The sequence below is a fragment of the Ammospiza caudacuta genome, chromosome Z (assembly GCF_027887145.1).
Source record: "Ammospiza caudacuta isolate bAmmCau1 chromosome Z, bAmmCau1.pri, whole genome shotgun sequence".
NCBI classification, from domain to species: Eukaryota; Metazoa; Chordata; class Aves; order Passeriformes; family Passerellidae; genus Ammospiza; species Ammospiza caudacuta.
The window spans coordinates 37,379,314-37,395,891 of NC_080632.1; the positions used below are offsets into that span (position 1 = coordinate 37,379,314).

At 36.6% G+C, this 16,578-nt stretch overlaps 1 protein-coding gene across 4 annotated transcripts in view; it reads left to right on the forward strand.

Moving 5' to 3' along the window:
• The window catches only part of NFIB (nuclear factor I B), a 163,275-nt gene that overhangs the window by 95,502 nt on the left and 51,195 nt on the right, over positions 1-16,578 (forward strand). For all 4 annotated transcript variants that reach the window (XM_058824501.1, XM_058824502.1, XM_058824503.1 and 1 more), the window contains exons 3-5: positions 2,163-2,216; positions 13,200-13,268; positions 15,351-15,471. In XM_058824501.1, the coding sequence (XP_058680484.1) occupies positions 2,163-2,216; positions 13,200-13,268; positions 15,351-15,471 (244 nt within the window). The remainder of the gene's footprint in view (positions 1-2,162; positions 2,217-13,199; positions 13,269-15,350; positions 15,472-16,578) is intronic.

Here is a 16,578-nt window from a genome sequence, read left to right on the forward strand (position 1 = left end):
TCCTGAATACAGAAACTAGAAGTAAAGGCAAATTTCTGTGCAAGATCTGAAAAATTATTTCACTTTGTCATTTTTTAAAATGAATTTTGACAAGAGAAAACTTCAAAAGTTATTTTCTGGTAGGTCTCACTAATTCAGTTTCAAATCTCTGTGATCCTGAAGCTATGTTGTTCAAGCTTTATTGGTTTTATCTACTACCAAAATGACAGTTCATTTAGCCACATATCTGCTGTAGTTTTACACTCGGACATTGCTGTGTAACATTAATCCTCTCTTATAATTTGAATTTAAATAGTGATATGTATGGTTTGCAGAGTCAAAGAATGTCTATTAGAAGAACATTCTAATTCACACAGGAAAAAGGATGATTCTCCACAAATTGGTCCATATGTGGAGAAACATTAGACTCTTAGCATTTCTTGTAGCTGATTAAGTTTTTAAATTAACTTGATTTAATTATTTTAAGGGAAGTATCACATGATGCAGAGAAACAGACTGAATGGCTGCATACTGTGCTGCACAATGGGACACCTAAGAGTACCAAGGTGCCAAGCCATGGTAAGGGCAGAGTCCAACTCATAGTCTTGCCCTTCATGTTTCCTGCCCAAGGCTGAAGAAGATAAATGAAATTTCATGGGAAATTCCCTATTCAATGTGCATTTTATTGTGCACAAGAGTGATTTAATTCAGTTTTGGAAAAGTTAGTTGGTTTTTTTTAACACCATTGGAACTGCGTTTCACATGTGCCTTGGAATTCCAGCACTCAGGTAGCTACACAGGTGTATAAATTTTGGGATAACTGCCATTTAGATCAACTTAGTAGAACCTGAGCTGTGAAAAGGACTTCCATCTCAGTTAAAATCTTCTGTAGAATCAAGCTTGTGCTAACTTAAAGAGTTTGAGAGAAATGTGAGTCAAGCCATGTCTATGAAGATGCATAATGGGTAGCAACAGAATTAAATGAACTTCTTGTAGCAGGTAGAGAGAATCTCTCATTCTAAGATGTGGAGTACATCAGCTATAAGAAGAAGTAATGGTAATTGAAGGAAAAATATTTGTTGATATGCACTTTTCTTCTTTTCTATAAAGTTTATTCTTTAATTTGGGCACTGTAAGCAGCAATGCATTCAACAACTCTACATCCAACTGGAACTGATTTGGTGGTAACAGTTTCTATGGTGCTATGATGCAATCTTTTGGTGATCTTACGCTATTAATAGCATCACTACATTTAAAAAAATTGATATTTTTTATTCAGACTCTAAAACAGCTCCAAAACCAGCCTGTATGTGGAAAAAATGGTGATGCCTAATTAATTTTCTTCTTCTCTGCATTTTTTGTTTTTTACATCTTTATTTCTTGCAGTGGAGCAGGTTTTTGTTGTACTATTGATGTGGGAATACAGTGAAAAGTAGATATTTTTAAAAGAAACTGTTTTTATGAATAAGGATATAATTTATTATTTAGTGTATTAACATGAAGTTGCATTCTGATTTTGATTCAATAGGTGCATGTATGGTGCATGTAGGTGCAAAAGAACACAGTTTGAAGTCTACAGTATTTGAGTTTTGTTAGTTTTTACGTTACATAATCTTAATTTCACAACAGCAGTTCTCACGGGCTAGGAGCACAAAGACCATATTGTATTTAAACAGACTGTCGTATCCTCATTGCAGTCATGAGCCTGTGGAAGCAATGTAGACCTTTGTGCTTTAAGGAGAAGCTAAGGCAAAAAGCATCATCACCACAAGCACCACTAATTGCCTGATCCAGTGTGTCTCTCTGGTCATTGCCTGAGAAGTTACCTCTGCTTTGCTCATTATGCAATATTATATTTGGGGGATGGTGGGAAAGGGAATGAAAAGGTACCCTTGTAAATGTGCTTACAACTTTAGTATTTAACTGAATGACTCTCTTGTCCTTATTCAGTGATCTACAAGTTCCTCTTACGAGGATCATTGCATCTTTCACAATGTTTCTACCTCTGCATAAAATAGCTTACAGGTAGAGTGTTTGTTCAATAATGCGTCACATAGAAAGTCAGGGAAATGACCTTTAAAGAATAAAGTAAAGCATTAGTTTAATAGTTAATAGAGGGTATTAAAAGATTGCGAGATACTTGCAAAACAAATTATTAAAACATTTCTTTCATTTCTTTATAGATTCTGGGCAACCAGGAAGTCCAAGCCACAATGATCCTGCCAAGAATCCACCAGGTAAATATAAGTTCCAGAACATGTGCATCTAACATTGTTTGAGAACAATGATACTACTGATAATGGCTAAAGAGAGTTTAATTATTCAGCAACCTATCTTGCGCTGGTAAAAATAATCAGGATAAATTGTGATACTTTAGTTCCTCTAAACTGGCAGTGCCTTAATTGCTATTTCATCAATATTAATTTTATCTAAGGAGTTTTACTTTCATCTCATGCGTTTTAGAATTTTCTAAGTGGGGATGGGCAAGGAGGTGGGAGTAAAGAAACAAGGTCCTAAATAACTTTATTTTTATAAAAGTCTTCCAATACTATTAGTTATCTTTCATCTCAGGCAAAAGAAAATTGACCTATGTTTAAACTCTGTGACTACACTACCAGCTTTTTTACTTTTCATATGTGCTTTATAAAATAAAAATGTGTTAATTTAAAATTATTTTTTGGCATCAGCTCAGAGCAGTCTTTGAACATGTTAATGCATCATGGCTGGTGACGCTTGATATTCCTTTGAGAGAGATGTTAGTGTAAATCATCCTTTCAAGGATTCTTTTAAAATAAAAACACAGGAGAAAATCAAACCCAAGTTTTGCCATTCCAGTCTGTTTAGACAAAAGGTTCCTTGAATTTTTATGAGCCTATCCTTCTAATCAATTGGGCTGTGCTAGTAAATCTTGTAAACCTTTGCCACGTTATGAATTTTATCAGACTAAGACAAACAATTGTGACAGACACTATATCACTTCTTAATGACCAAGGAGTGACTCGACCCACCATCATCACATTGTATCTTCTCATTTTAACTCTCAGAAGATATGTGTATTTGAAACAAGTTGCAACTGACTCAGTTTGATCTTCCAAATAAGAAATTAACCATATTCTAACCAAGATGTAATTTTGTGTTGCTGGGCAGCTAACATATACATGTATATTTTCTGGATCTGTTACAACATTAGGATAAACAGTCTGCTTTGTGGTTGTACCATTTTATAATATGCGTATCATCAAAGAATTCTCTATTTGTGAAATATGTCATGTGTATTGCCTGTGAATATCCAAAAGTGGGAGAACCATCAAAGATTGTTATACATAAAGTCATATTCCTTTAACATAAACCCCAGATATGTATACTTGAAGATAGCAGATGTATTTTAGAGATAAGAGGACAGAACAAGTCAAATAATATCATTCTAAGCTCCAATGCAAGCAATTTTTTTTTCTTTAAGGGATCATGCAGGTTTGTTATCAGTTTCAATTGGAGACTTTGATGCTATTTCTTTCCAAACTGTGTGGGATTTTGACAGTGAAATTTTATTTTTCTACTAAATACATCCCCACAATATGTAGAATAGTGGTTTAAATACCCAAAGAAGCAAATTGACTCATAAAATAAATATGAGAATTGCTCTATAGATAATTACTGTTTTTGAAACTTGGACCATTCAACCATAGAAAATTTATTTGCTTTTAGAACATCCCTGTAAGTGCACGAAAAGTCAAGCACATTACCTTACCCCTTGTGATCTTGAAGGACTTTTTTGTAGCTTCTGGATTTGGGAAGCTGAAGGCAGAATCAACTCTCCTTCAGCATATTTTAAAATTCTGGTTTTGAAGTGCCGTTTAGCATTTGGAGTAGGAAGGTGGCAGTATGTGTTTTACTAGTGAGGATCACACCCTATAGTGAGTCCAGTCCCTCCAGCCCTCAGCCTTACCTGCAGTAAGGAGTGATCTTGTTGCCAGTAGCAGAGCCTTGGGCAGGCAGCAGAAAAGCTGCATAGGCTTTCTTGTGGGCAGACTTATGGGTCAAGATGTAATGTTTGACAAACTCCACTGTCTCAGAAGCTGAAGGGATGTAAAAAGCAGATAACTCTGAAACATCATGAAACTTTATGCTTAAAAACTGAGCATAGAACTTTCTCATGATTTGGTGTCACTGCAGCCATTATTATCCCTTTGTCTGCTGCCAAGTGGCGACAGAAAATAGAAGCTGTGCCTTGGTTCCCTTGAAACCTTTCATTTAAGCAGAGACAGAAGGGTAATTGTCATCTGTTGGATGATGACCTTCTAGCTTTGTTCAGTTTCCCTGTGTAATACTGTTTTGGAGTTAAACTGGCAAGGTGAAAGTGCTGTGGTTTGTGGGATAGCAGAATACAGGACTTCTGGGGCTGTGCAGGAGAATGAGAAGGAATTGCATGCCATTCAGCTTCTCTGGGAAAACCACTACTGTCCTATTCTTTCTTACTAAACTTCACACGATTCTTATTGTTAGAGCCAGACAGTCACTTCTGTCAGAACCCTGGTGGATATCCACTCTGAGGTTTGTTTTCAGTCCTCAGCCAGGAGTATGTGGATTGGTAGTGCCAGGAGGGTTGTAGTTCTAGCATGTTTTGTTCTAGTGCCTGTAGTCAAGGAGCCAGGTTGCTGGCAAGGGATGTGTGCTGCTAGCTTTTGGATGCCACCCCTTTCACAAGGATACTGCCAAAGAAAAGGTTGCTGGAAACTGAGTGGTAGTTGGCAGAGCTGTTGGTGTTAAGAGTGGTTTTTTCCTAGGTTTGGTGAGACTGTTGCATTCTTTAGGGTGTCTGGTAATTTGCTGTCCTAACAACAAGTTGGAGAGAGGGTAATGTCACTTGCCAAACAAAAGAACATGAAGAGCATTTGTTGGAATTCTTTACAATATGTTCCTAATATTTTGATAGCTCAATGCAGTGATAAGACTTGTGGTGTAGCTTGTGGTGATAGTGGTATGTAGCTTTTATGGCTACATCCAGGGGTATCGTCCTCTAAGTTTTATTTTTCCATAACTTTGAATTATTTTTTAAATAAAATGTATTAATAAATATATATTTGTATTAGCATATTTTTATAAAGGCTTAATCTTGTTTTTCAGAGGGCTGGGTTGTAAATTTTGCTTCTCTGCAGGTACTATTAAATAAGTTCCAGACAGATAGGTGAGCAGAACTGAACTGAGAGAGGAGAAAAATCTGAACACTACTGTTGTCTGCATCAGCCTTCAAGTTCCTGGTATATAAAAGTTTGTGCTGTACTAGCATAGTCCTAACAATTAAAAGTTTACATTATTTAAAAGAGAGAATGGACATGACAAAGGCCCCAGTGAGGGTGTCTGAACAGATAGAGGCACACCTGATTAGAAATTTGAAAATGCCCATATTTTTGCACACAAAAAACAAACACCAGCAAGCCACCAAAACCCAAACATAATCAAAGTACTTTAGGCCTGTCTTGTTTCTTACTTTGTGCTCAGAATGTTCTGAGCTACAGCTGAAGCAGTCTGTTAAAGGTAACCTAGTTTGGCAGTTTCAGTCTAACGCTGCATCATTATTTGCTTCCTCCAAGTTCCATGGGTCTTTTTTACAGTTTAAGAAAATCCAAAAAATAAGTCTTCACAAGTGTATCTGGAAATATGGGCAGTGATGTGGCAGGATATGTACTGAAGACAGAAGATATCATCTTTTAGTAAATTAATCTCTTAAGCATGAGAAAATTATGAGGGTGAGTAAAAAGAGAAAAATATCTAGAACTGTAGTTAAGCTAATGATATTGACCCCAACCATAACAATATGGTCTTCAAAGATACTGTTCTTACTAGCCAGTTGTTCTTGGTGAGGATTTTCTAGATTTTGCTTTGCTTTATTATTCTTTCCCTTTCTGCCTGAGGGCCACAATGACTTGATATTATTAAGACTTCTTACCATTTACCCTTGGTTTGAGGTTGCTGCTTGGCAGATTTGCTTTATACATCAGCATTAACACAACTGTGTCCAGTTGTTGCTGTGCTGCTCAAATCTTTGAAGACAGCCTTTATAAGCAACTAAAATAGGAGTAAAAAGTAACAATATTGATAGAGTTAAACACCATGTGGATAGGACAGGGAGGAGACTCAATTAGCTGTGAAGATAATTTTAAATCAATTTTTAATGGATGCCTTCTATATTTTGGAGCCAGTTTTGTCCAGCAATGGGGAATACAAAAGATAGCTTTTCAGGAAGTGCAAAGAAAACCTAGCTATCCTGACACAGACAGGTATGAGCCTTTTTGTTGAGAGAAGATGAGTGTGTTCAGATTTTTCCTTTTATCCAAGCAAATGAGTTCGGGTTACTAGAGCTATGTTTCCTAGCAAGTGGCAAACTCTAGGTTTTTTATTTGTTTTGACTTTTTTCTTGATGCAATTTACTCAATTTTAGCTGGTTTAAAAATTTTTTTTCATAAATTTTTATGACTGTAAGATCAGTCAGGATGCAGAGAACTCAGATTTGAGCTTTTGTGCTAATAAATATTAAATTATTTATATGGGATAACACTTCTAGATGAAGAGATGGACAAACTGTCTCTGTGTCTTTGCCTTTCATTACACCCCATTGGTTTCCTTCTTTCTTTCACAATAATCCAGGGTATGTTGTCAGAGAATTTGAATAGAGATAAAATCCTTAATCTGAATGAGGCATAGCACCATCCTTACTGTACTGGAATTGTTTTTCCTCTTCTATTTTCCCTAGAAATTTTATGTTAGGTACCACTTCCAAAGAAGACCTGAGTGAAATCTCCAGCTCTGAAGTTCTTTTGTTCTGTTTTATATGTTTTTTAGTTAAAGAAGGTGTTGCAAAAAAACTTGCAATGAGCCTCACCCATCTCTCAATATGCAAATCTGTCTTGCAGCTGTAGAGCCCCAAAGGCTTTCCTTGCACTTTCTTATGGCCTAGCAGCCATTGGGTGAACATTTTTTTTGGGTCAAGCCCTTAGAAGTGTGTAATAAATGTGACTACATATTTCTGTTTCAGATAGAAGTATTTCAGTATTAAGTTTTAGAATTTTTAGTTTCAGAAATAACCTCTGAAGAGGAACATGGTCTCAACCTTTCCACCCTTTTGGAAATGCAATAAACAAATGTCTTTGAATTTTGAATGTCTCAGGCCACAGATACTTTCATTATTTTATTCTATTGCAAGCTACTGTCTTGTGGGTGGAGAATTAGCCCTATAATTAATTGGAATAGAAGAGATATTCCCTGGCCTCATCATTGTAAGCAGCTTTTTTTGTGGAAGTGATGATGGCATAGTAGCAGTATAGGGAATTCCAACAGAATTGTATTTAAATAAACAAATATTCACCTCTTTTTCAGCATGGAAGTAGATATCCTGAAATGCTTGCTGTTTCTCATATGCTTGTAGCTGTGCCATCTCAGATAGTGATCTTCAAATAAAACAGGGTTGGGTTTGGTCAGATCTTGATTTTCTGTGAAGTTCTCCCTTTCCCAAATGTTCTATGAACTAGCAATGTCAGAGGTTGAGAGATGATACTTTTCTTTACCAGCTTGCCAGCAGTGAGCTGGAGAGGGTTGGGTGGGGCATTCTGGGGTCAGTGCCCAGCTGCACAGGTTGTACAGCCCTGCTTTCCAAAAGAAAGAGTTTTTGGCCTTTCAGGATGGCTTGGAATTTGGTGTGGGTAATTACTACTGTCTGCTGGTTTAGTATTACTTTTACATTCTTGTTTGGGTTGGTTGTCCTTTATGAAACTGCTGTGTGAATTAGGGATGCTGTGATCAATTCTCATGCTGATTCAGATGCTGTTGTGTTCAATGGTGGATGTGATGGTTTTACTTCAAAGCATGCACAGAGAAAAAAATTACTAAAAACTCTTATGTTATCAGCTAGAATTCCAGAAACCTCCTTTGGCATCAGAAAATTCCCTTTTGGTACCTACTAGTCCTATAGCTGTTAGAAAGCAGTTCCCCCAGCTTTTTCTTAAGTCTTGGCTGTAGCTTTGGTATATCCTGAGACCCTCTGGAACAGAAAGCAATATGTATATGTGTTACTTACCCTTTCTGTTTCTTGCTAGGTTTCAGGGCAGCTCACTTCTTGAATTCTAGCCATGGATTTTAGAATCCATTAAACCTGGTTTTTACTTCTTCAAATTAATGCAACACAGATGACTATTTTTCTGTCTATAATTTTGAGGATGTCAAATATCTCATTTGTTTCTGAAAATGGCGCATTTGGCTTTTTAGATCCTAATTTTGTTAAAAGTTCAGTGGAGTCAGGGGGTCTTTTTGCAAGTTTGTTTCCTGTCCCGGTTACAACATTATTGCAACTTTCAGGGGAAAAGAGCCCAAACCAAGCTGTGGGTATTCTGCATGACTGCAGAAGGTTGTGTGACAACAAAAATAGCCTCATTCTCTAGGCAGACTTTAGTTCAACTGTTTCAATGATATCATCACTGAAATCTTTATCACTACTTGGCAAATATTATCCACCCATATCAGTCTTTAAGATATTCTGTTTGGTAGCAACCTGTTTCTAGTACTGTTTTTCAGGTGCTGGTTTCAAAATGCATGCAGTAACTAGAAAACAAACTGTATGTCTGCTGACTGTATTTTGACTTATGAAAAATGTGAGACTAATTTTTCACTACCACTTCTGACTGTAAATAATATCTCTACAAAGCTGTAGCTAGCAGCATTACCCCGCATAACTTAAAGTTTATGTACTGCTGTCTGCTTTAAACCAGAATTTTCAGCCTTCTCACAGTCACTCCTGATGTTTGTGTATTTTTCTTATTGCTAGTAAGTCTATTTGCTATTCTATAATTCCTCTTTTTAAAGTTCCAGAAATAAAAGTATATTAATAAAAAATTGTTTCCGGTATTGGTTGGGTCCTCACCCTTCTTTTATAAGTTGCTCAAAACCAAGGCAGTATCAATGAGAAAACATATTTATAATCATACCAGGAAACAGTTTTATGGTTAGGTGGTAGCCAGTATGCTGCAGAACATAAACAGGCATTCTATTCATTAAAGCACAATTAAATCAGAAGACATAAAAAGATCGGTTAAAAATTTTCAAAGCTAAACATCACTAGTAAGCTTTTAAGTAATGTGAGAACAAGCTTGTTAAGGAATTGTTTCAGCAAACTGAAATTTTTCAGTCAGTTGGAACTATATTTCCTCCTCCTTCCCAACCCTTTAACTTTTTGTGTGGTTAGAGCAGTTAAAAGCTGCACGTGTAACTCATCTCTTCAAGGCAGAGTACAAGGCATAGTGCAGAATTAGAGTGGGAGAGGTGCAAGGAGTAGGGCAGTAACTTCTACAGCAGTTGGAGGCATTGCTGCAGGCTTCTCCCTTTACTGACTCCATATGGGAGCTTGATCAGAACTGCTGCTTGGCTTAACCTGTTCTTTCATTGTTGATGCCACTGGCTTGGCCATTGTGGAATTGTATGGAAAGTGTATTTTTCATGAGTGAATTTTCTTTAAAAAAGATAAGGAGAGAAAGATTTTACAGTCTCCATGTACAAAAACTAGGAGAAAATGTAAAAAATCCACTCTTATTATGGGTTTTGGAAGTTACTGACTCCTTGTACAAGATCTCACTATGGCGGTTTTGTCAGACATTCTCCTTTTGTAGAAATCAGATTTTTAAGAACAATGACAATTAGTAACAATCATTTCAGAGTGCCATCTCTCAGGATGAGTTTTATTAAAAAACAATATTCAATGCTTTTGTTAGGTTTGAATGATAAAGGCAGCAATGTTACAATGACCATCAAATGGTACAGTAAATTGTCTGTGAGCAATACAATAGACATATCAAGTGCATTAATTTCTGTAATGAACAGATCAGAAACACACACCAAGAGTGCTAATTTAAGGCTCTTTAACATATTAATGTAAACAGTGCATTAGGAAGGGGCAATCAAAAACCCAGTAAGGCCTATATTGTATGAAGTATATTGATATAAACTACATATTTTTGTCTTGCATGAAGTGTTATATTGTGAATACAAATGTTAACTCTTACTCAGTGGTGTGATCAGATTCATTAGGTAAAAGGCAATATCTCACAATATAAACAGAAAATGTCCTATACTGCTTAGCTTCTGCATGTTAAGAGTTTTGCTCTTTAACCTCTGTGTTACATAGAATGTGTTTCCACAACAAATTACAGCAATTTAATGTCACAAAATATTTTCCTCTTGTACAGTTGGGAGCCAAGTAACAGTCGTCTAACACACTCATTGCAGGTGATCTTCATAACTAGGTGAAACTTTTGAAGTTCACTGGTATTGGACCTTAACATGCACCCAGAGTCATGTTGGAGTCCACCTTCCCTGTCAGAACATAAAGCTCAGGATGAAGTTTCTCAGTGCTAAGACACTGATTGTTTATTTTTGCATTAATTCTTTGATAATAATTTGTCACAATACATAGAGAAAAAATTCAAGCTGTTTTTCATGTTGATTGAGATTGAAAATAGCTTAAATTTCCCTTTCCTTCCTTATGCCAGCCAAAGCATTTTCATATATCTGTGAGTGTCATTATTTTTGGCCATTCTGAGGCAGGAGTGAAAAACACATGTCCCATCAGTCAACAATACATCCTTTTGTGAGGGGATGAGAGATGGTGGTACCACTTCATGGTAAAATACTTTTCCTGCTCCAATTTCATTATCACAAGGAGAGAAACACTGTATTTCTCTTTATATTATGTATGTATTCTCAATATTGCCAGTGAGAAAAACTAATAATCCATGAGAGTAGACTGAAGATTAAACATATATGTCTGGGTGTGTATGCATGAACACATGTACACATCTGTGTTCTTGCATATAAAATCAAACACAAGCTTTTTCTTCTTTTAATATGAGCCTTACGTCTTGTTCTTACTATAATGATAGCTTGATTAATTTACACTTGGCTAGAGCTTCTCTCAAGTTAGTCTGGCTTGAAGGAGAGACGTTGTGCTTCAAAGTAGTTGTGCTTGGATAAACAGCAGAGAAGTTCAGTCATGTCTCATTACCAGCTTCAGAGCTGGCTGCATAGTTGTACACTGGCTTTATGCCACACTTCACTTATGAGCCAACTAAAATCAAGAAACCATTTTCTCTTTGGAAATCTCCCTTCCATGTAGTATTTTAAATTGTTCCTGCTGGAGGAAATAAGCAGAGAAGGGAAAGATTGCCACTGCTTGAGGAATTACTAGGATTCATCCAGCTTGCTTGATCTTAGATTAAAAAACAGCAAGTGAGGAGGAAAGGAAAAGCAAAAATTTACTGTTTGCATTTTTTTATTAAATGGTTATACCAAGTTCTGTCAAATAAAGGAGTACATATTTCAGAAGCTATGTAATGTTTTCATCCACACAAAAAAAACATGGAGAAACAGTGCAAGAGAAAATTAAGGGGAAATCTTTCAGTTCTTAGACACTGCAGATGGCAGTGAAGGATGGTAAGAGAGGAAAAAGTAATGGATATGGAGAAAATCTGTTTAAAATTAGATATAGAGAAATATGAAAGGAAGAGAATTAAAAAGGGAAGGAGACCTGAAGAGCTACCAGAGGGAATAAAGACATGCAGGAATAGTGTTTGAAGTGACATTGACTGGGAGATGAGAAGACGACTGCATTGGCAGAACACTGTTCAGGATGATCCCACAGGCCCTCAGTGCTCTGTACACCCGTGGTGCTTGGTCATGGGATGGTTCCCAGCTGGGAAAGACTGACAGCATAACAGAGATGTTGGGAAATGTGCTTGGTCGGGTGGGTTCCTATTCTTTCAGCTAGTGCTCTCTGATGCACTGTTTATACCTGCGCTGGTAAATAATACCAGGGGTGCTGGATGAGGCAGCAGGGAAAACCACTCTTTTTGTGTCTGCCCTCTTTTTGACCCTGGAAAATAAGTAGAGGTTTCTCCATATATATGAAGGACAGACCTCTCAGGTAGTGTGCACTGCTTTTATAGTTACTTTTCTGATTACAGTGGCCATGTTTTTGCTAAATTACTTGAACATAAAAGGAGAAATTTCCAAAAGAAATCCAAAGAGAATACTACCAAACCACTGTTTTCTAAATCAGTAGATATTCCAGTATTTTTGTTTATTTGTTTTGTTAGTTAAGATATCTAAAATAATTTTGTTCCTTCAAACATTGGGAAGAGAAAGTTGGCAGTTTATTTCCAGAAGAAAAAAACTATGTTTATTCAGAAAAGAGACTAGAGTAACCACAGTAAGAAATTCTTAGTGCACAGTCTCACATGAAAAGAAATTAAAAAGTAACGCTATTGAAGCAGCAATGTGCACCAAGTATAGATCTAAATACTTTTGTTTGTAAATGCTAGTTATTATTACCTATAAAAGGCCATGATGCTATGTAATCTCAAATTCACTAAACAGCTTTTGCATGTGAGGCTTCCACAGAAAAATGGGTTTCTTGGCTCTCTTTGCATAAGGTTACTAGTTACACTGCTGAGATAAGTCTTATCAGCTGCTGTTTCACAGCAATACTTCAACTTATGCCTGAATTTCACATCAGAGAAAGTATATAAAATACATTTATCTTAGAGTAAGTGAATACAGGCCAAAATAATAATATGTGTTTTCTTAAACATAGGTTTCTAAATATAAAATTCAGCATATGTATAAAACATACCCCACTGAATAGCTCAGCCACTTTGTTCAGTTCCCGTTTCTCCTGGAAATAGTAGCAAATCCCTCACCTGCCTCAGAGATAGTGATTTGTTAATGCAGGCTGTACTGCAAAGTCACAATCAACAAGGTGAGAGTTAAGTAAAAATCTCTTTAGCAGAAACATATGCAAGGACAGGACTGCTCTGTGAGGATATTGCTTATCCAGCTGATACTGGTTGTAATTCAATAGTAGCTTAAATTTCCAGATACTAGTAAAAGAAACTAGCTTTCAGACACTTTTTGGATGGATAGCTAGGGACTAAGTATATTGCTTGTTAGTTTTCATATTCTTTTAAAAATTCCTCTATCACAGATCCTTAAGACTTTTTTGCACTTTTTTTACCCTCAGTTTCAACTCACATTAGATCCTGTGATCAGTTTTGGATGCACTTTGATCTTGTGTTATTGTTCTGTGACTCCGTTAATACCATTGTTAGCTGGTGTATAAATCTATCTATAGTTATTTATTAATCTTTTCATTATACTGACTATGGTTCTGTGGTCTTTTTTAGTGTACCTTGAGGACAGTTTTGTGAAATCTGGAGTATTCAACGTGTCAGAGCTTGTGAGGGTGTCAAGAAGTAAGTTAACATTTGTGTTTAATTCTTTCCAAAGCCTCCTATAATCAAGTGAAGGTTTTTTCCTTGAACTTTTTTCTCCACAAGACGTAAGATGCATAGGAAGTGCTTATACCAATGCCCAATTTTGATATATTTTACCACAGTATTACAGTCCATCTTGCACATGTTTGTAATAAAACAAATCGGTCTCCTATCTCTTTGATATTTAAAGATGGAATCAATTTGTTCTATCTCCCTCTGCACACCTAGTGGTCTGATGTTTCAATAAAATTACCATATGTAGCAAAACCTTCCATTGTTAGACTTAAGTTTTTTAAGGATGCCCTGCACATCCTTGGGTATTGCTAAAAGATTGGATTATTCCTTTAGGTTTTTTTTTTTTTAATTTGCAACCGTTAAAAATCACAGTATGGATATAAAGAATGATCAACAATGTATGAAATATTTGTGTTTCTTTTAGTCTTAGCATTGGCTGTAACTGAATTTCTAATTACATTGTCTTGTTTTGCCATCAGAAATATTACACACATGAACATGTAAAAATCTTCATGAATATTAAATATAAAAGTACAGGTGAAGCTTTGACTGCAGAATAAAAAAACATAAAGAATAGAAGGTCTCTTTTGTTAGCATCTAACAGTTGTTGTAATAGTATAGCATAAAACGTCCACATTTTCATTTTGCATTGCTTCCGGACCCTTTCTTTTCTCCCTTTACTATCAACACTATTAAAGTATCTCTCTCAAGACTTCATTAGGAAGTAAAAAAGAATAGTTGAAAGTTGTAGAAGTGTAGAAGTGTCCACAGTGATGATACAACATTGTAAAGAGTGAATGGTCCAGAAAAATCTCTTTTCTGGTGAGGTGAGGAAAAAGTAAAAGAGGCTTCCAAAATTTCTAAAATGTCTGTCCATATTTTGCACAGGTGTTAAATCATGCAGGGTCCTTGAAGAATTTAATTAACTTTCTGAGGCTTCAGAGGCATGGGTTATTTCATTTTCTGTGGTCAGAAATGAATATTCAACAACTGAAATTTTGTTAAATCCTTCAGCAAAACAGTGAGCATTGCAATCCTGCAGTGCTAAGACATATCCTTTCTTGTGCCTGCTGAAGATATGATTTTGCTGTTTTAGAAGGCTGAGGATGTGTGAATTATAGCTTTCTTTTTTGTTGTCAGGTGGTTAAGTACATTTTAAAGTGTAAGGCCCTTCAGGTTAAAAAAGAAACAATATTGTAATTGTGCTATGAAACTGTGCATTATGGAGCTGTTATACATGATATACTTCTAATAATAAGCATTAAAGGATGTGGTTTCTGTGGGATATCTTACCATGCATTTGTTTAACCTCAAGCCACAACAGAGTTGTACTTAAACTGTCAGGAAAAATACAAACCTTCAAATACATTACAGAATGTGCAATTATTCTTTTAACTGCCAAAGGTAGTTAAAATGCACAATGCACAGACAATGAACAAAGGTAAATACACCACAATATGTAATACATAATTTATTCTTGAATTACCAGAGTCTGTGTGGTACACAGACCCTATAAGGAGGTGAAGGTAACACTGACTGTGTGTATTTGCATGTAGGTGTACATATGCAAAGCAGAATACGTGACACTGGGCAAAAGAAAAAGAAGGCAGAAAACCAGGCTGTCAACACAGCAGGCTATTTTTAATACAGCAGAGTTAACATTAAGGAAAAGGAATTAGTGTTTATCAAGGTTTCTTATTTCCATTTTTTTCAGTTCTTTAATAAATAATACTAGCTGCATAAACCCAGCCTCATTCATTATAGTCCTTGAGGTTTGTATTATCTTTTCCATATTGGTGATTCCATGTTATCTCTTATAAAATAAATGTATTCTGTCTGCACAACTGCTAAGTCAATACTACAGAAGACAATTCACTTTTTAGATACATAATCATTGATGCAACTTGTCTATACTTGGTTTCCACAAGAGGCAGAAAATTAGGTACTTGTAGTAACATCCTGATATTTTTCCAAGTGTTAAAAAAGAAAAGATAGCTAAAAAGATAAAAGATTATCTCTGACTTCTTATGATGATGTGTTTTTCAGCACCCATAACCCAAGGAAGTGGAGTAAACTTCCCAATTGGAGAGCTTCCGAGCCAGCCATATTACCACGATATGAATTCGGGTGTAAACCTACAGAGGTCCTTGTCCTCTCCACCAAGCAGGTAAAAACTTGAAATAAGTGCTAATGTGAAGCATGTTTAATAGTGTAGGACAAGCAATTCACAAATCCTGTCAACAGTCAACTGCTTTGTTAATTTCCTCTGATTTTGTGAGGCTGGCTACTTATGTATGTCACCATAATCTCTGTACAGACTTGTAAATTATAAATTTTGTCATTTGAAATGTTGTAATTGTTGCCTGCCATCTTGCATGACATTGAAGATGGTGGGAGCTTTCTTCAGGATTTGAGGTGCCCACTAATTGGTTTTGCCAGGAGGACAGCTACACATCCCCAAAGTGCTGCTGAGCTGCAGGAAGGTCCAGCACTTGGGAGCATGCTGGCCCGGCTCAGAGTGATTGTGGGGGAAGAAGGGCTGTCTTTCAGGGCTCCCTTTTGGACCTTCGTCTTGCAAGATATGTTTGGACAGGTACTCTTTCCTCTAGAAAAGGTCTTGGGACAGGTATATAAAGACGTTTTCATCCGTAACAGCCCAGCTCATGCAAATACGTTTCATGCTTCAACTCTTCAGGCAGCATTTCCCAACAGGCTGGAAAGAAGGAGGAGCATGTGAGATAGTTACAGGTTAATTTTTCTCAAGAATCTCCCTTTGCCTGCTACAGGTGATTTAATCTGAGGGACTGACTTCCCCCTTGTTCAACATGCTCCCTTCTCCCATCTCTGAAGAAAAGGTCTCATTTCCTCCCTTAGGACAGCTGGTGGGCCCATGAATGTAGGGCTGTGCCCTGCTGTGCCCTCCTCCTGGCTACTAGCTCATGTAGTGTCTGTGAGACCCCTAGGACCCCTTGGTTTTCTGAAACTGCCTGCTATACCATGAAATCACAAGCACTATAGGAGCTGTCATTGCCCCACATTTCTGCACCCCAGTCAGTCAGGAAGTGTTTGCACAATGGGACAGGACTTAATAGGACTATCAGGGTGCTGAGGTATCAGGGTGCTGGTCTTCCACCAGCGCTTGATTCTTCTGATTTATTTTGCTCATATTTCTGTATTTCATTCTATCATATTTTCAGCTTGGCAGTATACCAAATGTATTTTAGAAATTGATGGGTTAATTAGAATAGATGGATTAATTATCATACTGTAGCAA